Source organism: Manduca sexta, chromosome 15 (assembly GCF_014839805.1).
Source record: "Manduca sexta isolate Smith_Timp_Sample1 chromosome 15, JHU_Msex_v1.0, whole genome shotgun sequence".
NCBI classification, from domain to species: Eukaryota; Metazoa; Arthropoda; class Insecta; order Lepidoptera; family Sphingidae; genus Manduca; species Manduca sexta.
The window spans coordinates 2,231,812-2,250,175 of NC_051129.1; the positions used below are offsets into that span (position 1 = coordinate 2,231,812).

An 18,364-nucleotide genomic window follows, 5' to 3' on the forward strand; every position below is an offset into this window, starting at 1 on the left:
AGTCGATATTGCTATGACCGAAAGGCGCAAATGTTTTGACAAATACCCCAAGAGCTATCACAACATGTTACCTCCAGCATGCTGTTGACGCCCATGCGCGCCACGTCGAGGTCGCGCCCCTTGTACGCGCGGAGCTGCACGTCGCCGCGCGCGTTGTACCCGGTTCCGGTCACCTCGGCGATGTGCCCGCCGGAAGTCGATATCGTCGTCACCGTCATTTCGTTTTTCGTCAGTGTTCCTGTCAACGAGCAAATTCATATTTGTTATAATTCCGAAAGTAACTTTCCAAACATTGCATCGTAACATTTTACAAGACCCCCCTCCCCCCCAAATTACGTTACGTAATACTTGAACGGCCCCTGTTACACTTTTAAAGCAAAACAAGTAAACCAATTTTCATTAAAATGGGTACGGAGTAAATCATTCATTTCATCTAGAAGGAAGGACACAGTCTTTAAACCGAGCGAATTCGCGAGCAAAATTTACTCGCGAATACAAAAAATTGTAAAAATATTTAGATCTTTCAATGGAAAATGACTCTTAAGGCCCCTTCAAGTTATCCGTGCCTGATAAAAAGTGCCGTGAAATCACTCACCTGTCTTATCACTGCAGATCACGTTGACACAGCCAAGCGTTTCCACTGTGGGTAGTTTTTTCACAATGGCGTTGCGTTTCGCCATCCGCATCACTCCCAGCGCCAGCGTAACCGTCACCACGATGGGGAGACCTAAGGATTTTTATTTTTTTTTATACTTGTACGGCAAAATGACCCCATTGCACTTGATAGTAAGTGAATGTCGACTGATGAGAGATGCCGGCCTGTTGGGACCGAATATACACAGGCTGTTCCCGAAACGCGACACACTTACGTGGACCACTATGGCGGGTTTTAACACCTTGTATACGGTGGTCGCTATCCGAGCGGATATAAAATATATTCTACCACCAGCTAAAAATACCCTACAATAATCTTACTAATATTATAAATGCGAATCTTTATAAAATATTTGTTCGCAGGTTTATTAGAAGTAAACTCAAAAACATCTGAAAGGGTTTCGGTAAAATTTCACATAAATAGACCGTGTCCTTAATTACCAAATAAGCTATTTTTTATTCTGGGAATTTGCTCCTAATGTAAATAACTGAATCATTTAATTAGATTTTTTAACATAGGTTGCGCTGGCGACGTATAAGTAGCACTATAAATTGCTACAGTGATTTAGGGAGTTTTAAAGCAAGTAAGGCTTTTCACACCTCGAAGCCGCGAGTAACACTGAGTATTTGACAAAATTTTGTTCAAATTCTATACTCCAAGCGTCGAAAAATCGAATCCAAACGCGTTGACCCACTTGCTATACATTTACTAATGAAACTGCACCCATTAGGAACGCGTCCGAATCACCGCACTTAAATACACATTACACAAGTCGACAAAAAAAATAATTTTTTTTGTGTTTCTGTTCTAATGCTTGAATTCTGATTCCAATCATCGAAAAACACTCAGATATCCATTTTTAACTCTTAAAGTTTGCTTTTGTCTGATTTATGTTGATAAGTACGTTTTGAAGATTTTAATTGATTCTTATGAGCAATAGGCGGTAGCACTTTGATCATTTTAATTGCAAATTGTGAATTATGTCTGAACGGCAGTAGTGAGTGTTTACTAGTCTTTTACTATTTAAAAAAAAGTATATTTGAGTTGTATCAACCGACTTTTATGTCGTACTTGGTTAGAAAATGCCACCAAGAAAGTGTAAACAGGATGTTGATTAATTCTGTTTTATTTGCGGTGAATTTATTAAAGTAAGAAGCAAAAAATTTGCTTTGGCAACGATTTTGAAGCATTGCGAAGCCTAGGAGGCTTATTATAACCTCAAAATACGGAATCAAGATAAAAAATGGGTGCCTCACGGTGCTTGTGTTAAATTCAAATTGGAAAATATAATGTGAAAGTGAAACCAATAGTAGAGCCTAAATAAATATTGATGCTACCGTTACATATAAAGTTAGGGCTAATGAAGCAATTTGTGTAAGCTCTAGATCATAATTCTGAAGCTATTGAATATTTAAAGAGTTTTTTCCCCAAATTATCTGAAGCTAAAGTTAAAACTGGTATTTTCGTTGGACCACAAATAAAACAAATACTGAGCAGCGATGATTTCACAAAATTCCGTATTGCTCATGAAAAATAATCCTGGAAGCGTCTGAAAGCAGTAGTCAATTGTTTTTTTGGAAATCACAGTGTCGACAATTATGAAGAGTTCATTGAAACTATGCTTGAAAGTTTTAAATTGATGGGCTGCAGAATATCCCATAAACTCCATATGCTACATGCTCACCTGGACAAATTTAAAGATAATATGGGTGCCTTTTCATAGGAGCAGGGAGAACGTTTTTACATAGATGTGATGGACTTTGAACGACGTTACCAAGGGCAGTACAACGAGAGTATGATGGGAGATTACATTTGGGGATTAATACGCACACAAACATAAAAGATCCATTAAAAAAAAACATTTTTGAACATGATTTTTTGTTATTTTCTATTTGTTTGCTATTATTAGTCATAATTCTTGTATAAAAAAGACTTTGATGTTCAATAAAATCGTTCTTTATCGTAATTTTAAATAAAATTACAGAGAAAGTATAAAAAATTGTATGTGTTTCTTGAAACTCAGTAAAATTGCTCTAGTTTCTATAAAAGCAAACTTTGATCGGAACAGTTATTTTTTTATTTATTTGTAACATAGGAGAAACCAATATTTCATATTCAGGAGCCAGACTCAAAAATCGTGTTGACCGGTGTTATAGAACAAAGTCCCGTTTTCTGTCTGTCTGTATGTTACCGATTTTCTCAAAATCTACTGAACGGATTTTTATGAAATTCGGTATGGAGATAGTTTAAGACTCTGGGAAGATTATAGGCTACTTATATCCCGTGAAAATATAATACAGCGGGCGAAGCCGCGAGCCAATTCTAGTATTAAATACTTCACACTTCAACCCCACTAGTCGGCGGTAGCATACCTTCAGGTATAGCAGCGACCGCGAGACTGACGCCTATCGTGAACATTTCCTGCACATTCTTCCCCTGCAGCCAGCCAGTCACCATGATGAACCCGATGATGCAGAAGGAGTACAACGACAGCTGCCCGCCGAGAGCGTCCATCGACTTCTGCAGCGGAGTCTTCGGAGATTCCTCCGCTTGCATCATTCGGAATATGTCGCCGAATTCTGAACGCTCGCCGGTCGATACCACAATGCCCTGTTTGATAGAATATATATCGTTGGTGGTGATTTTGCGGGTTGATAGTTTCTAGAGGCTTAAATAGATCATTTTGTGTGATTAATAAATAGTAATGTATACTTCGTGCATTACACGAAGACACGCTAACATTACTTGCACTGATTATGTACAGCATAATAGCAAAGGAAAAGATAACATGTCGATTCACGAACATACATAAATATACTATACTCCGTGCAGTACGTCCGCGTGGAATTCATGAACTACATTCTAAAGATTCTAAAGTGTTATCAGTTAATTCAGTAAACATTCCATCTCTCAAAGATAGCACATATTCCTACACCGAAAACGAGACTAAATACAATAGTACAAAACATAACAAAAATCATATACTAACCTTTGCATTACCGCATCTAACCAGAGTGCCCATGAACGCTATATTATCCTTATTAACTCTCCCGGCTGCCGCTTTGTTGGGCATGATGCTTTTCATAGCCGGCTCAGTCTCGCCAGTGAACGAAGACTCGTCGATGGCGAGGTCCGTCGAGTCGTAAAGTCTCAAGTCTGCCGGGACTCGGTCTCCAACGTCCAAGTGGACGATGTCGCCAGGAACGAGGTTGCGCGCTAGGAAATGTTCCAGACTGCCTTCGCGTACACTACAATTTAGAATAATAATAATGAAATTTGGAATTTTAAACACATGAAAGGAGGAACGGAATTTGATTGTTTCATATCTGACAATCTAATTGTTTTTGTATTTAAGAGAATGTGCTATAGGTGTGGAGATATTATTGGAATTTATATATAAAATTCAATTGGAACGATTGAATAATAATGATTTTAGGTCATGAATGGGTATAATTTCAACATGAACTATGTTATAATATATAATTTGTATTAGACAACAAACAACACCGCATTCGCGTGACTTCAAAACACCATTTCCCATAACCTTATAATACCAATATTGTTACGTGTACAATTCATTTACATCAACCGACCCTAAGCCCTATTTACATCAAAGACGACATAATAACCAAAAGGTCAGAACGTCAAGAACATTTTCTCATTAAAGCATCGAGTCGCCAATTAGCTCGGTGATTAAACTCGAAGATCAAGTTTAACTGAGCGCTTCAAACGAGGTCCAATTTTGCCAAGGGAATTATCAGGTAATAACCAAGTTTAATAACGTTGCGTTCGTCGTTGAAGCGTATTTACACCAGTATGATCTAAGTCAAATACATTTTGTAAAATTAATCAAAATGTTTCGAAACGACCAGACATTGGATTCATTTTTTAGGTTATGCTAGTATAGTTATCAAGATACATACATACATACATAACTTCACGCATTTATCCCCGAAGGGGTATGCAGAGGCGCAACCAGGGCACCCACTTTTCGCCAAGTATGTTCCGTCCCATGATGTGATAGGGGGCGAGCCTATCGCCATATCGGGCACAAATTCCAGACTCCGGGCTGATACTGAGCAGAAAAAACCCAAGTATCACGTTGCCCGACCCGGGATTCGAACCCAGGACCTCAGAGCGCTATTGTACCGGGCATGCAATACAACTACGCCACCGAGGCAGTCGTCAAGATGTTCTTGTTAATAGAACAATTCTGTATGTTTCGAAGCACATTGTCAAGCCGCCTAAGACTTATATAAATCAACCCAGGGTTATAACTCTGGTACGTCATGAAATTAGGTGTGTTGAAAAATTTGGTCTCTAATCCTTATCCAGTATACTGTCGATTATCATTCGGAGTAAATTATCTCTAGCCAATCGATACTCTTTCTGGACGCCATTCTTTCTTTCTTTACATTCACGCACACTCCCAATACTTACTATCAGGAGATTCACTTGTCCATTTGCCTTCACTCTATTATAAAAATTACCACTCACCAGTTGCATGTCGGCGGCACCAGTTTGTTCAGCTCTTCAAGCGATTTCTCGGACCTGTACTCTTGGACGAAGGCGACCGTCACCACTATAATGATGGCCACAGTGATCGATATCGCATCGTCAAACTGTCGCATGCACACGCTGACTACCGCCGAACCTGGAGACAACGGGGAACGTTATTTTGAGGTTTAGATTATGCTCGGTAGTGCAATAGACTAACATAGATTCAGTTTTAACCGCGGCACATAACTCCATGGAAACTTCTAGATTACAAAAGAGGCGTAGTGGGGTGGAGTTATGGAAATTAAAAATGGAATACAATTACTATTTAAAGCTTTGATTAAAATAACTCTACTGTATGAGTCCTTTATAAAACTAATTTTAAAAAGTAATTTATAGATATTTAATTGTTCATTGGTCTTATTTTAGTCCTTATTTAAGACGAGATAAAGTCTATTTATTAAGGAAGCAGTTACTATTCCAGTTTCAAAAGTATAAACAATAGAATACTGTTAAGATGCAGACAGACTGGGAATAAGTCCAATTAGTGCAATCACAATGTGTTTGACGTAACGTTATGGCTTATTACCCGAGATGATTGCATAATGCATTTCCTCATAACTTGTTACTCCTGCAACCATTCATGATTCTAGCAAGTGTTAACATATTATAGCATCACGCCTTTTTCCTTTAAGGAGTATGCAGAGGTGAAACACACTATTTCGACAGCTTTGTTAAGTTACTATCTTAAATATCTTATTATAGGACCAAAAACTAGGAATTGTTATTCCTGTTTAAACATTTTTCTGTATTGTTGAATGGCAACACATTAATTAGGTGTATGCGTTGGCATCACGGTTGAGGAACTGTCCAACATTGTGAGATTTTATAGTATTTACTTACCTGAATTGCGCTAAAATAGGTTGAGAAATTATAATACTATTAAAGACTACTAACGCATCGCTTAGCTCGCTTGCACATATCTGATGAATAAGCACCCTCATTCTAACATACATCGAAGGACTAGGTCAACATTCTATTTGGACTTCAGATCTACTAAAATCACTTTTACCTAAATATCAATATCGATCGATATGAAACATCGATAACAATAAGTGTGAAATATCGAATTGTTTTCATATACCCGTGTAAACTCAGATCGTGTGCGTGTATTAATAATTAACAATGGCGATTTAAACATTGCCGTCGATGTTTTACGAAACATTAGTGTTTGTTGCTCTTTGCGCGCAATGTATGTAAATTTAGTATGGGAGTTAGTTTATTATAGTTATATCTTGATTGACTACGTACGATGTTACTGACCGTATCGATTTTGTTATAATGTTTAAGTTTTGACAAACACCGGACGGAGCGAGTTTTAATCGCAATCCGTTCGGGAGTGTTTAAATTTGAATTTTATTTTATAATATGTAATAAAAAAATATATAAATATTTAAAAGTAATGTACTGTAGAAGAACAATCAATTACAAAAACAACTAACATTCGCAAATCGATTTTCCGCTAACGCAGGTGGAATTCAAATGCCTTACTTGTGCGATCAATAACAATACTATAAGTATATAACTTTATGTACCAAAAAAGCCGTCTTCACAACTAAAACATTTTAAAAACGCTCTTTACCCATAGACTTAAGCATAGAAAAAAAACACCATCCAAAAATTATTACCTATTTATTTATTTGCATAATATAACTACGACCTTGGCAATGTAGCTAGCGGGTTGCCGGAAAATAATGAAAGGTAGCTACAGTCAATACTCGCATAGAATGTTAACACGACTTGCAAAACGTGCGTGTAATGACTAAAAAAAACATACGCTTTTTTTCTTGTTTAGGTAAACCTTCATGTCGTGATTGATCCATTACAAATTGAGGTCCGATGCGTAGATCTCTCGTTTACGTAAGTCTGTTTGAGTATAATAATGTCAGCCCTGTAGTAAATACTGTCACACTGCTGGGCACGGGCCTTCTTTATTACTGAGAAGGATTTTAGTCGACCACGCTGGCCATATACTGTCACACTGCTGGGCCTCCTCTACTACTAAGAGGGATTAGGCCTTAGTCCACCGAGCTGACCTAGTGCGGATTGGTAGACTTCACACACCTTCAAAATTCCTATAGACAATTTCTCAGGTATGCAGGTTTCTCCACGATGTTTTCTTTCACCGTTAAAGCAATTGATAATTCACAAAGAACACACACATCATTTTAGAACATTTAGAAATGTGTGCTCTTGGGATTCGAACCTGCGAACATTCGTATCGGCAGTCCGTTCCACACAAAATTAGGCTATCACTGTTGAAGTATATTTGTGTTTATTTTTGGCGGCCATGCACCAGTGAACATGCTGCCTGAGAAACGTAATCAAGCAGAATGAAGAACACAAGTGCCATTCCATAAATTCTAGGCGATGCTGCTATTCATTATGGCAAAGTCGTGGTGATCGCTTATCAACAAACGTCGATTTTTTTCAGTGATATAAAAAATACATTCTAGAACCACTCAGCTACACGTTTAACAATATACCGCCAATTATTTGTTGCTTTGAAAAACATGGCATTAGTACTCGTAACCATTGCATTATAATACATGTCTAGAAACTTCGAAGTCAAAAAACAAGTATGAGGTGGACTCGCGCACCGCGGATTCTGTACAGACAACCTTTTTTTTATGTCAAGTACTTATTTAAGGTTTTTAAGACTTTTTCCTGCACGTGGCCTATAAGATATTGCTTCTTGCAAAATTGTGGTAATCGGTTAACTAAAGGTACCTTTTAGGTTTTGATTCTTTCGTAAAATCGCAAAATATGCAAATCTATGCGATGTAAAAAAGTCGTATATTTTGATCACGTTGACTTACAAGCTTGATTTTTTCACAACAGGAAGATATTGTATACACGAGTATTTGATATAAATTTTAACTTGATACCTCCACGCGTTCCTGAGAAAAGTGTCTTGACAACAAAGTGTTTCTATAAGGGTTCCTTTTGAAATATATAAGGTACAGAACCCTAAAAATATAAAAAAGGCTACAATGCCGAGTAAAGCAACCGTGACAATGACCTGGAGTTTGCAGCAAAAACCAGATTGTGCCTAGACCAAGTACACAACACGATACGTGCGTGCGTTTTATTTGCGCAAAGTTTTTTACGGCGTCTGCGCAGTGACGTAACGAGTTTGATTTTCGCTTTTGGCGTTGGCGAATGCGAAATTGATTGATGCGGAAACGTTGATGCGCGAATGGTCAATTCACTCAATAAATTGAGTATATCAAAGATTGAATAGAGAAAGAGTCATTATAGACATTATATATTACACACATATAAATTACTAATTTTTGCTAACAGCTCCGCCCGCGTTTTTAAAGTCCCGCTTTATATTTTTCCTGAATAAAAAGTGGCCTAAACAATCAGCAGTAATGTAGCTTATTATTCGTAAAAACAATCGAAATAAGTAGTTCCTGAGCACGTTCAAACAAACAAACAAATTCTTCTGGTATAGATTAGTATAGATATAACGAGTAAATAGACCAATGTATTTTTCTAAAATCCACCGCCAAGCTATAAACTTAAAGTAATAGCGAAAGCGAATGCGACACCATTATGTGCATCACTACATTATGTACATGAATATGTATAGACTGAAGAGCAGTTCGCGTAAAACCACAAGTATCGCGAACATCAACCCGCGTCGCAATGGCAAAAATGTATTTAACTTGTGCGAATTTCACTGCGTCATGCATATATATTTTATTTATACTGACATATCAAAATTAATACAAATAAGTGTTTTGAAAAATAATATAAGAGAGAGTGTTATAGCTGATGAGTGAAAGGAATTTCCAGAATATGATATCGACACCGAAACATTAGAATATGGTTTATTTTTAAACCTACATTAACTGTATTCGGTCGAACGCGAAAGCTTTCAGAGTCGACAGCTGAATGCATTTACTCAAATAGCGATTTTAAACAACTGAATGATTAATAAGCGGGTCGTTTTCTTATCACTCACCTCACAAAACTATGAATAAACACTTAGTTTTGTAGAAAAAAAAAACGTTATTATAACATCTTTTCTCAACGTGAGGCATTTGGCGTGAAGTTTAAGTGTTCAATAATAATATTGACTATTAGAATCCAACTGGAAAACAGTCTTGTTTAGGTGCTAACACGCTGATGTTTAGCGGTAGTGCAGGCTATGGTACCTTCCTACATGGATTTGATTTTTTGTATACGAGAGACCTTATTTTAGTGTACTGATCACGACAAAATTAAGGAAAAAATAAAATTACAGTGAAGCTCACAGTTAGGTACAGGATCAAATACCGCTTACATAATTTATAGTCCATCACCGCTGTCCTAAATCTTAGCAATTAATACTGTAGTCATTTTTCTTTTCAAGGAAGAATCAACCGCTGTAATAATAGAATTTCGCTTTGAACAACTTTCGCTTTCTTTCTCCCTAAGGCGGGCTTCAGACGTTCGTCTAAATTAAAGATTTATTTATAATACACAGATGTGAGCAAACAGTGAAACATGTGTCGGTTTCCGGGCGCGTTTTTTCAAGAATTAATTAATTGTTTATGAAACAAAACTAATAAAGATTGATGCTTTTTATGCTTTGCAAAAAAAATAGTTATACTGGTCCTGCATTAGATATATATTGAACAAGGGATAGGCACTAGCTTCCTCTACTACTAAGAGGATTTAGTCTACCACGCTGATCTGGTGTGGGCTCCTGATCTGAACCTTCCAAAACTTTACATGAAGCACGTAGTTTCCTCACAATATTTTCCTTAACAGTTAAATCAAGCTGTAATTGATAAAGTATGTACAAATACAAGGAACTTTGAACAATCACGAGTGTGTGCCTTAATTTAAACCTACAGAGCTTTATCTCGACAGAACGTATCATTCCAAATTAGGCTATCGCCGCTTTCGTCTATGCTATAGAAAAATAGAGTTCTACAAAAAAAAAAAAAAACCAGACCGTTCAAATAAAATATTTACTCCAAATACGTTTTCAAAAATTTTGTTATCCCGTCGTTTTATCATCGTTTCAAAGCCAAACTATTTATATAGCGATATATATGGAGGTTAAATAAACCCCACTCACAGATTCGAAGAACATGTAATCCCAAATTACTTTCCTGTCAAACAAAATAACAAATACCATTCCATTAAAAATACGACCACCATTTGACTGTTAGTTACGCAAATATTTTTACATTAGGTTGACATTTCCTCGTTTGCTTGATATTATTATATTACTAAGGTAAGCTACAGAACATTGACGGATCCGAAGTAATTTGGTAGTAAAGTTAAATCCGAAGTTCGTCGTTTCTTCGTTTCGGACCGACGTTTCGACGTTCGTTCTTCAAAGTAGACCCTCTTCCCGTGCATATCTGCAAAAAGTGGTTGCCTTGGTTGCATCTCCACCACTTCGAAGATAATCCCCGTGATAGTGAGGCTTGATGTTGGTTTTGGTTTTAAAACTTCCTTTTATACTTCTAAACATATACTAACATTAAATGCTATATTAAATTTTTGTATAAAAATATTCCGTTCATAAATCTAAAGTGTGTAAGTAAACAAACATCGCTCTGTTAAGATCCATGGCCGACATTATGTTTCATTTCCAATAATATCTTTAGTGGATAGATATAAATAGCGTGCGGTACAAAAACTCCGCGACTCTATATACATAGTTAGGTACGTAGGTACGTCAAATTGAACATAAAAACACTATCCAGTGCTCATATCCTTTGGAACTCGTTTCCACGTGAATTACTGCACGTGGCCAAGTGAGAAGCGGTTAGCGGATGCTATGTGTTTTTTTGTCATTGGCCGTAAGGGTTTGTAAATGAGCGGAAATAATAGACGATACTCTAAGGGCTGCTTAGTTTTCCAAACTAGTGATGAAAAGAAGGATTATTCATCAGGTCATAATAATTTAATGAGAATCATGTCTCAAACTAACGTATGCTTTTAGATATCTACATCATTTTTTCCTGGCATATTTCTTATACAAATTAATGAAGAGACGTCTGAAACCTAATGTTAGCACCTGGCAAACAGTAACAACACCACCCAAGCTTTGAACTAATAATAAATTTGCAGCATCGAACTGAACCCATCTCCTTAAAAAAAGTTAAGTCTCATAATGCCTAGTAATTAAGCTGTTTTACAATATCCCTCAAACCGGACTACTACAGTGGTTGCACACTTCTGCTTGGAGACTGAAATAGTCATTACTGTGTTTCCTGTCAAGGAGACATACATGAGATTAACCACATTATGATATAGGCTAGTTATGTGTTAGCGCAAATATTTATCAGGGAGACATCGAGCCCTGTGCAGACTACTTATTTTATGCGCTTCCAGCTTCCAGCTTGCGCATTTGTATGAGAAAGTACACAAAGATTTATATTTTTAATTTATTGGCAAATAGGGCTTTGTAGCTGCTAGGGAACTGAAATTTACTCAACATCGCTTATAACTTACAACTTAACACTCATAGTAATTAACAATTCAACGTGAGGCATTTCGCACAGGCGTCAGCGGCGGGTCTAGATAACCACTCGAAGGCTGTAGATATATCAGTATTCGAATACAACCCGGGTCAACGACCCGTTGGAAAGCATATAACTGGTAGTATATGATTGAAAGTGGTAATTACGGTACATTTTATTACTCATTTCGGTTATGAGAAATGTGTGAGAGGTCGACATTTACAACGGCTTTCGCGGTGCCATATTTTTCACTATAAAATTCGTGAAATATGTTATAAACTGGGATTTTTTAGCAGCTTCTCCCGGGTTAATTCGTTTCATGAATAAAAATCACATTTACATATTTCTGCGACAAAATGCAACCTGTCCCCCTTATTCATAGACGTTATTTATCTAAGGAAGAAGCATTGCTGTGATAACAAGTCTGTTTCTCAGTGCTGACGGCATGGCAACCTTCGCAGTGCGTAGGCATAGGGCCGTTGTGATTACCTAAAATTGAGATACAACTTGAATCTAGTTGGCTGTCAGATAAACAATGCTGAACAAACAGCAAGCCGTCAGTTAACGAAGCGGAGAAATAGACTTGTTATCACAGCAATGCTCCGTATTTAGATAAATAACGTCTATGTATAAGGGAGTAAGTATATGTTTATCCCAGACATCTTCTATCTGTATGTCAAATTTCATCCAAATTCATGCAGCAGTTACATTCATCGCTGAGAAAACAAAGTATTACTTTAAAAACTTATCGACTATAGAATGCTGTAAAAAAACGATTGATAACTTCACGACATAAAATAATGACTCCCTACATCGCTCGTGTTTTGTGGCAGCGTTCGATTCCCGACTCTTGCAAACGGATATTAAGTACATATTTCGGGTTGCTGAACCTGATTCACTTCTGATTCAGATTGTAGATATGTGAACAAGTTCCAGTACATCATTTTACGGGATTTTAAGAATCCCTCTACGGGCAACGGCCTTGATCAATTCGTTCTATATTTGGCGGAGCATGAATTACGCGTGATAATATGCTAAGATTTACAAATTAGTTCTTTAAAAAAAAAATTAACCTTATTTAAAAAAAATAACTACCTAAATATACTTTGTTAAATTGTCTATCTAATAGTTTTGGTTGCAAATTAAAATAATATGTACCTTTTGAGGGAGATGCAACAGAATCAACAAAATTTGGTTGTATTTTTATTATGCAATTAATGAAATAACATCAAAGTTATAAAAACATTGAATTAACCAACATAAAGATATGATATTGCGGAATATGTAGTAGCATTTTTTAAACGTGTATGTATTCTAAACTTTGAATAGATAGCTTCTAAAAAAGCGAATCCCTGTCTACCCTTTTAAATAAAAAAGCGTAACTATTACTGTAGTGTGTATAAAAGCGACTAAGTTATAATAATATTCTATGTAAGTAATTATTAAGTAACAATGTAAACTAGTCCATCTTTTACCATCAATACAAATCAGCATGATATTTTTATTAGTTAATACCATTAAGAAAAATAGTAAACTCGCCTTTACAACATATGACCTCACATAGCTGGCGAAATACGATTTCAACTCTGCCTACCCCTGAAGAGGGGAAAAGGCGTGATGCTATACGTATTTATAACAACGCGATAGTCACGCTTGCAATTGTCACGCATTTGAAATGGAAATCTGTGAAACGATTACAATAAAAAAAATATTAGGGCGTGAATATTTGAGTCACAAGGTGTATTGTCTGCTACAAAAATAACTGGACAAATACAAAACTTCCAATCACTTAACTCGTTACGTTTATTTGCGTTCTTTTTTCTTTCTTTATCTAAAATAATTTAACTAGTTAGTTTCAGTAAAAATGTTGTTAGTAATGACACAAACTTATGTAGTCGACTTGAATTTTTGGATCTAATCAGATATTTTTGTGCTATTTGGACAATGATTGAGCTAAGTCACTCTAAAACACAGTACCTTTTTATACTTTATTTTCTTGGATGTGTCTAGTATTCGTTAATGGAAGTATTCCAGATATCCTTACAAGTGATTGAATAGCAAACACGCACGTAATGAAAGCTAACATCACTCTGTTATTTCACTTAATATTTAATCCACGCTGAACTAAAATAACTAATTCTATAAACAAAATTCATCTAAATATCTTACAGAATAAACGAGAATGTGAACCATCCAATTCGTTCTCTTTTATTTACATTCATTCACTCAATTAATATCGATTGAAAAATACGAGATGCAAAAATATCCAGATTCGATTTGAAACAAATCGCACGCACGGTAGCACAATAAATTATATCAAATATATTGTTACATTAACAACATTTCATTTGAACCCATTGGCCGGGGTGTTAATCTTGTTTATTTCATTGGTTAATTATAGAAAAAAGTAAATTATTATCTACATAGGTAATATATAGGTATATATATAAATACTAATTACGTTAAAATTATGTCCATCAACTTCGTGTGTTTAATTCGACAGCATAGTAAAACATACATATATACATACATACATATACCTATTATAATAACATTAAGTCAATGTATATATTTCAAGTACAAAATATTATATTTAGTACTATCAACCTCTCGCAGACGCGTTCTGTGGTTTCTGGCAGTAAGTAATTATATTGTATTTCTATAAGTGTAATAATTCTTGTGGAGAAATAAATGTCTTAAACCATAATATTATATAGATCTGAAATTGTTTATTTAAGTGAGAATACGTGGAAATTCTGCTTTGATTCCGAATTCTTTCACAATAGTACATTATTTCTGAGTGCTATAGCTTCTTGCCCCAGGAATATTCTTCTCCAATAAACCTATTACCTAGTTGATGGGTTAAAGAGTAAGATTAAGAGAGAGGGTTATAATGACGTTGGCTACAATTCCACCACGGAGAACATCACCTCTATTTAGGTAATGCGCATCTTCATGTTTAGGTAATCACGACCTGTATACCTTCAGCGCAAATTAAGTGCCAGACGACAATTTAGGTTTTACTTCATTTGACATAAGGTGCAAAGTCCTTGCCGTGCCAGAATAAAAACCAAACCTCAGCCACTCACCTAACAGCAGAAGTATGAGCGGGTTCTGAAACTGCTCGATGTACTTCTTCCAGAGCGGGTCCTCCTCCTTGACCTGGAACTCATTGGGCCCGACGAAGTTCATGCGGTCGTTAGCCTCGCGCCATGACAGCCCCCGCCGCACGTCCACGTTCAGACGCTCTGCCACCTAATCAATACATATTTTTTATTAAGTCAAGCCAAGGTAATATATTTTAATTAAGAGAAGCTACTAGATCAAATAACAACGTAGTTTTTATGCAATAGATTTGAATATATTGTACACAATTTAAACAAAATTATAAATTTGTCATTGATTATAATTTGGCTTATTTCGAAATCAATTTGAACCACCTTCACCGATCGTATGGCAAATAAATACTAGCCATTTTTACATGGACTTTGTTGTAAACTAAATAATTTTTGTTCCCTGAACTTCATGTAGTTCACAAAGCAAGGTCTTGCGAAATAAGATCATACAAATACAACTGTTATTTTAATTCTAGAATGTACTACACTTACAATGAGGACGTTTTTCTGTATTTTAGTAATCTGAACAATAATATATCATTTATAAAACGAGGTTCAGACGACGTAATAACAGAGCATTATAACATTGTTTATGCTTTGTTAAACGACCGTACTAGTTTATAATAATTGACGAGAATCTCGGCTTCAACGTCTATCGCTAATATTATAAATATAATTACTTTATAAAATTTGCGAAAAACGATGTGAGGGCCTATGAAATTTTAGGGTTGCCCTCGATTTCTCCAGGATCCAATCATCAGATCCTGACTTGGTAAGTATGGGACCACTTCAGAAGTAACTCTTTTCGATCAAAAAAAGAATTTTGAAAATCGGTCCACAAATGGCGGAGTAATCGCGTAACAATCACACAAAAAAACATACAGTCGAATTGAGAACCTCCTCCTTTTTTGAAGTCGGTTAAAAATACAGAAACCGCTGAACGGATTTAGACTAAAGATACCTACACAGACAGACAAAGTTCAGGAGTAGCACGCTTTTGTTAACCGAGTAGTCCATGGCTGGGCTTTTGAAATGGAAAAATCATCAAATTTGCCGGTCTAAACCATAAAAACCACAATCATCAGGTAACGCACTGCTATCTCAGTACAAAATTCATTACAATTTTAATAGTCGCAATATAAAATTGTAAAACACGGTTCCTGAATATTCAAGTCTCTAGCATGAGCATTCAAATGTCCAATCGAATTCGGTATAAACAGCGATAAATCGATCAAGTCGCATCGATTACATCTCACACCGATAATTAAGGCACAATTGATTCGATATGTGACGAACTGGGTCCAAGGATATGAATTGAAAGGTGGTATCGATGTTCATATCAAATTAGCCTTATATCAATGTTATTGAATAGTAATAGTACTGTAATGCTGGTAGATTGTAACCCCGTTCATCCACATTTGATAATAAGCGTCATAACAATCAATAATAACTGATTATGGTTTCTTACACTATATTATGCTAAGTTTAAAATACGATATTCTCGCAGCAATATATACTAGCGGCAATATTTCAATAATTCTATACACAGGGGACTCGCCGCAAGTACTACAAACTTCAAAATTTTTCAGAAGCTAGCTGGCCGTGATTGTTTAACTGGTCAAAATCGCTTGCGGAAGTTTGCTGAATAGCGCCTCCCTACACTAGGTATAAAGTCCATAGTGGCTCACGAAGTGTTTCGCGTTCCGGGATCAGCTTGTGTATATCTGGTTTCAAGCAGGCCGGCATAATGTAACAACGAGAGGTAATCACCTCTCGTCAGTCGATACTATGGGGACCCCATTCCACGTATCATCTCCTACTGGGGGGTCAATTTACTGTTAGTATATAAAAAAAAAGCGGTGATAGCCTAGTTGGGTGTGGAACGGACTGCCGAGACGAATGTCCGCAGGTTCAAATCCCAAGGGCACACACCTCTGACTATTCTAAAAAATCATGTGTGTATTCTTTGTAATGATATCGTTCGATTTAACGGTGAAGGAAAACATCGTGAGGACACCTGCACATCTGAGAAGTTCTCTATAGGAATTTCGAAGGTGTGTGAAGTCTACCAATCCGCACTAGGCCAGCGTGGTGGACTAAGGCCTAATCCCTCTCAGTAGTAGAGGAGGCCCGTGCTCAGCAGTGGGCAAGTATATAATACAGGGCTGATATTATTATTATATAAAAAAACATCAAAATTAAAAGACATCGGCTTATGAGTAACAATTTAAGACATTTTAAGGAATCTAAACTTAGTTTAGTAACGTTTGTGAATACAGGCATATCTTATGAAACGATAACGACCACACTGCAGTGTCTTGCAATTCTTCTGCATTATGATGCTATTTATGTGCGGGCCAGTGACGTGCACACGCATTAGACGAGCTAATTACTCGTCTCGTCCTTCAGTGCAGACAATCATCACGAAAACCATTGTGACACAAATCCAATTATTTAGATCAAGTTGTTTATTCCCAAGCGTGTAGGATTCTGATAATACAAATTTAAATACAAAATGGCAACATTCCAGACAGTACCTCTTACGTTTTTAGATCTGTAATGTTTATAAACCGCAATGCAGTTTTTTGTTGAAATGCTTGCATTAAATAATCAAAGCAACGCAACTCTGTTTTTTTATAGATACGGCAAACAAAAAAGCGCAATTGAAGATGAGATAGATTCTCTTTTGAAGGCACTTAAATCGAAAGCTTAATTATTATTATTGTCTTTTCCTTATGATTTACAAAGTCGGGATAATTTTTTACAAATTATCTTGTTTGTGTTACTATCACTTAAGGTGTCGAGGGAGGAGGAGGTCCGATATTTGACCCGTAACTAGCCTACCCTTAAGCTTAATTATTAAATACACACTAATACAGCAGCAAGTCCTACGATGTTTTGGTTAAAAAGATTTTACTACCTTTAAAACTCACGACACGGGGTAACGTAATTTAAAAGGGATATATATTCATACCCCCTTATTCATAGACGTTATTTATCTAAGGACGAAGCATTGCTGTGATAACAAGTCTGATTCTCAGTTCTGACGGCATGGCAACCTTCGCAGTGCGTAAACATAGGGCCGTTGTAATTGGCTAATATTGAGATACAACTTGAATTTAGTTGGCTGTCAGATAAACAAAGCTGACCAAAGAGCAAGCCGTCAGATAAACGAAGCGGAGAAACAGACTTGTTATCACAGCAATGCTCCGTCCTTAGATAAATAACGTCTATGAATAAAGGGGATAGACAAACAGTTTTTTATAAGACAATGAACTAAATATCATCCACATCCGTACATCAGTTTCTACTTCATCTACAAATATCCAAACATCTCCTTATTCAAAATTAGTAATACGTAACGCATGAACACGTATCTCATTTAAAAACATTTCAAATACAAATGATTTCGTTTTTTTAAACAATATTATAATTAGTGCTTTTCCACGGTCTTCCAAAAATTTTCCACGGTTATCCGACCTTGCTTCAAAATCTACACACAAGAGAACTACATAAATTAACCTACTTTCATAAAAATAACATTACCATAGACCTATTATCTC

At 36.3% G+C, this 18,364-nt stretch overlaps 1 protein-coding gene across 3 annotated transcripts in view; it reads right to left on the reverse strand.

The window, feature by feature from the left end:
- The window catches only part of LOC115445180 (calcium-transporting ATPase type 2C member 1), a 59,142-nt gene that overhangs the window by 10,076 nt on the left and 30,702 nt on the right, over positions 1-18,364 (reverse strand). For all 3 annotated transcript variants that reach the window (XM_037438814.1, XM_037438813.1, XM_037438815.1), the window contains exons 3-8: positions 14,775-14,940; positions 5,153-5,309; positions 3,645-3,903; positions 3,028-3,265; positions 596-727; positions 72-238 (exon numbers count right to left, since the gene is read on the reverse strand). In XM_037438814.1, the coding sequence (XP_037294711.1) occupies positions 72-238; positions 596-727; positions 3,028-3,265; positions 3,645-3,903; positions 5,153-5,309; positions 14,775-14,940 (1,119 nt within the window). The remainder of the gene's footprint in view (positions 1-71; positions 239-595; positions 728-3,027; positions 3,266-3,644; positions 3,904-5,152; positions 5,310-14,774; positions 14,941-18,364) is intronic.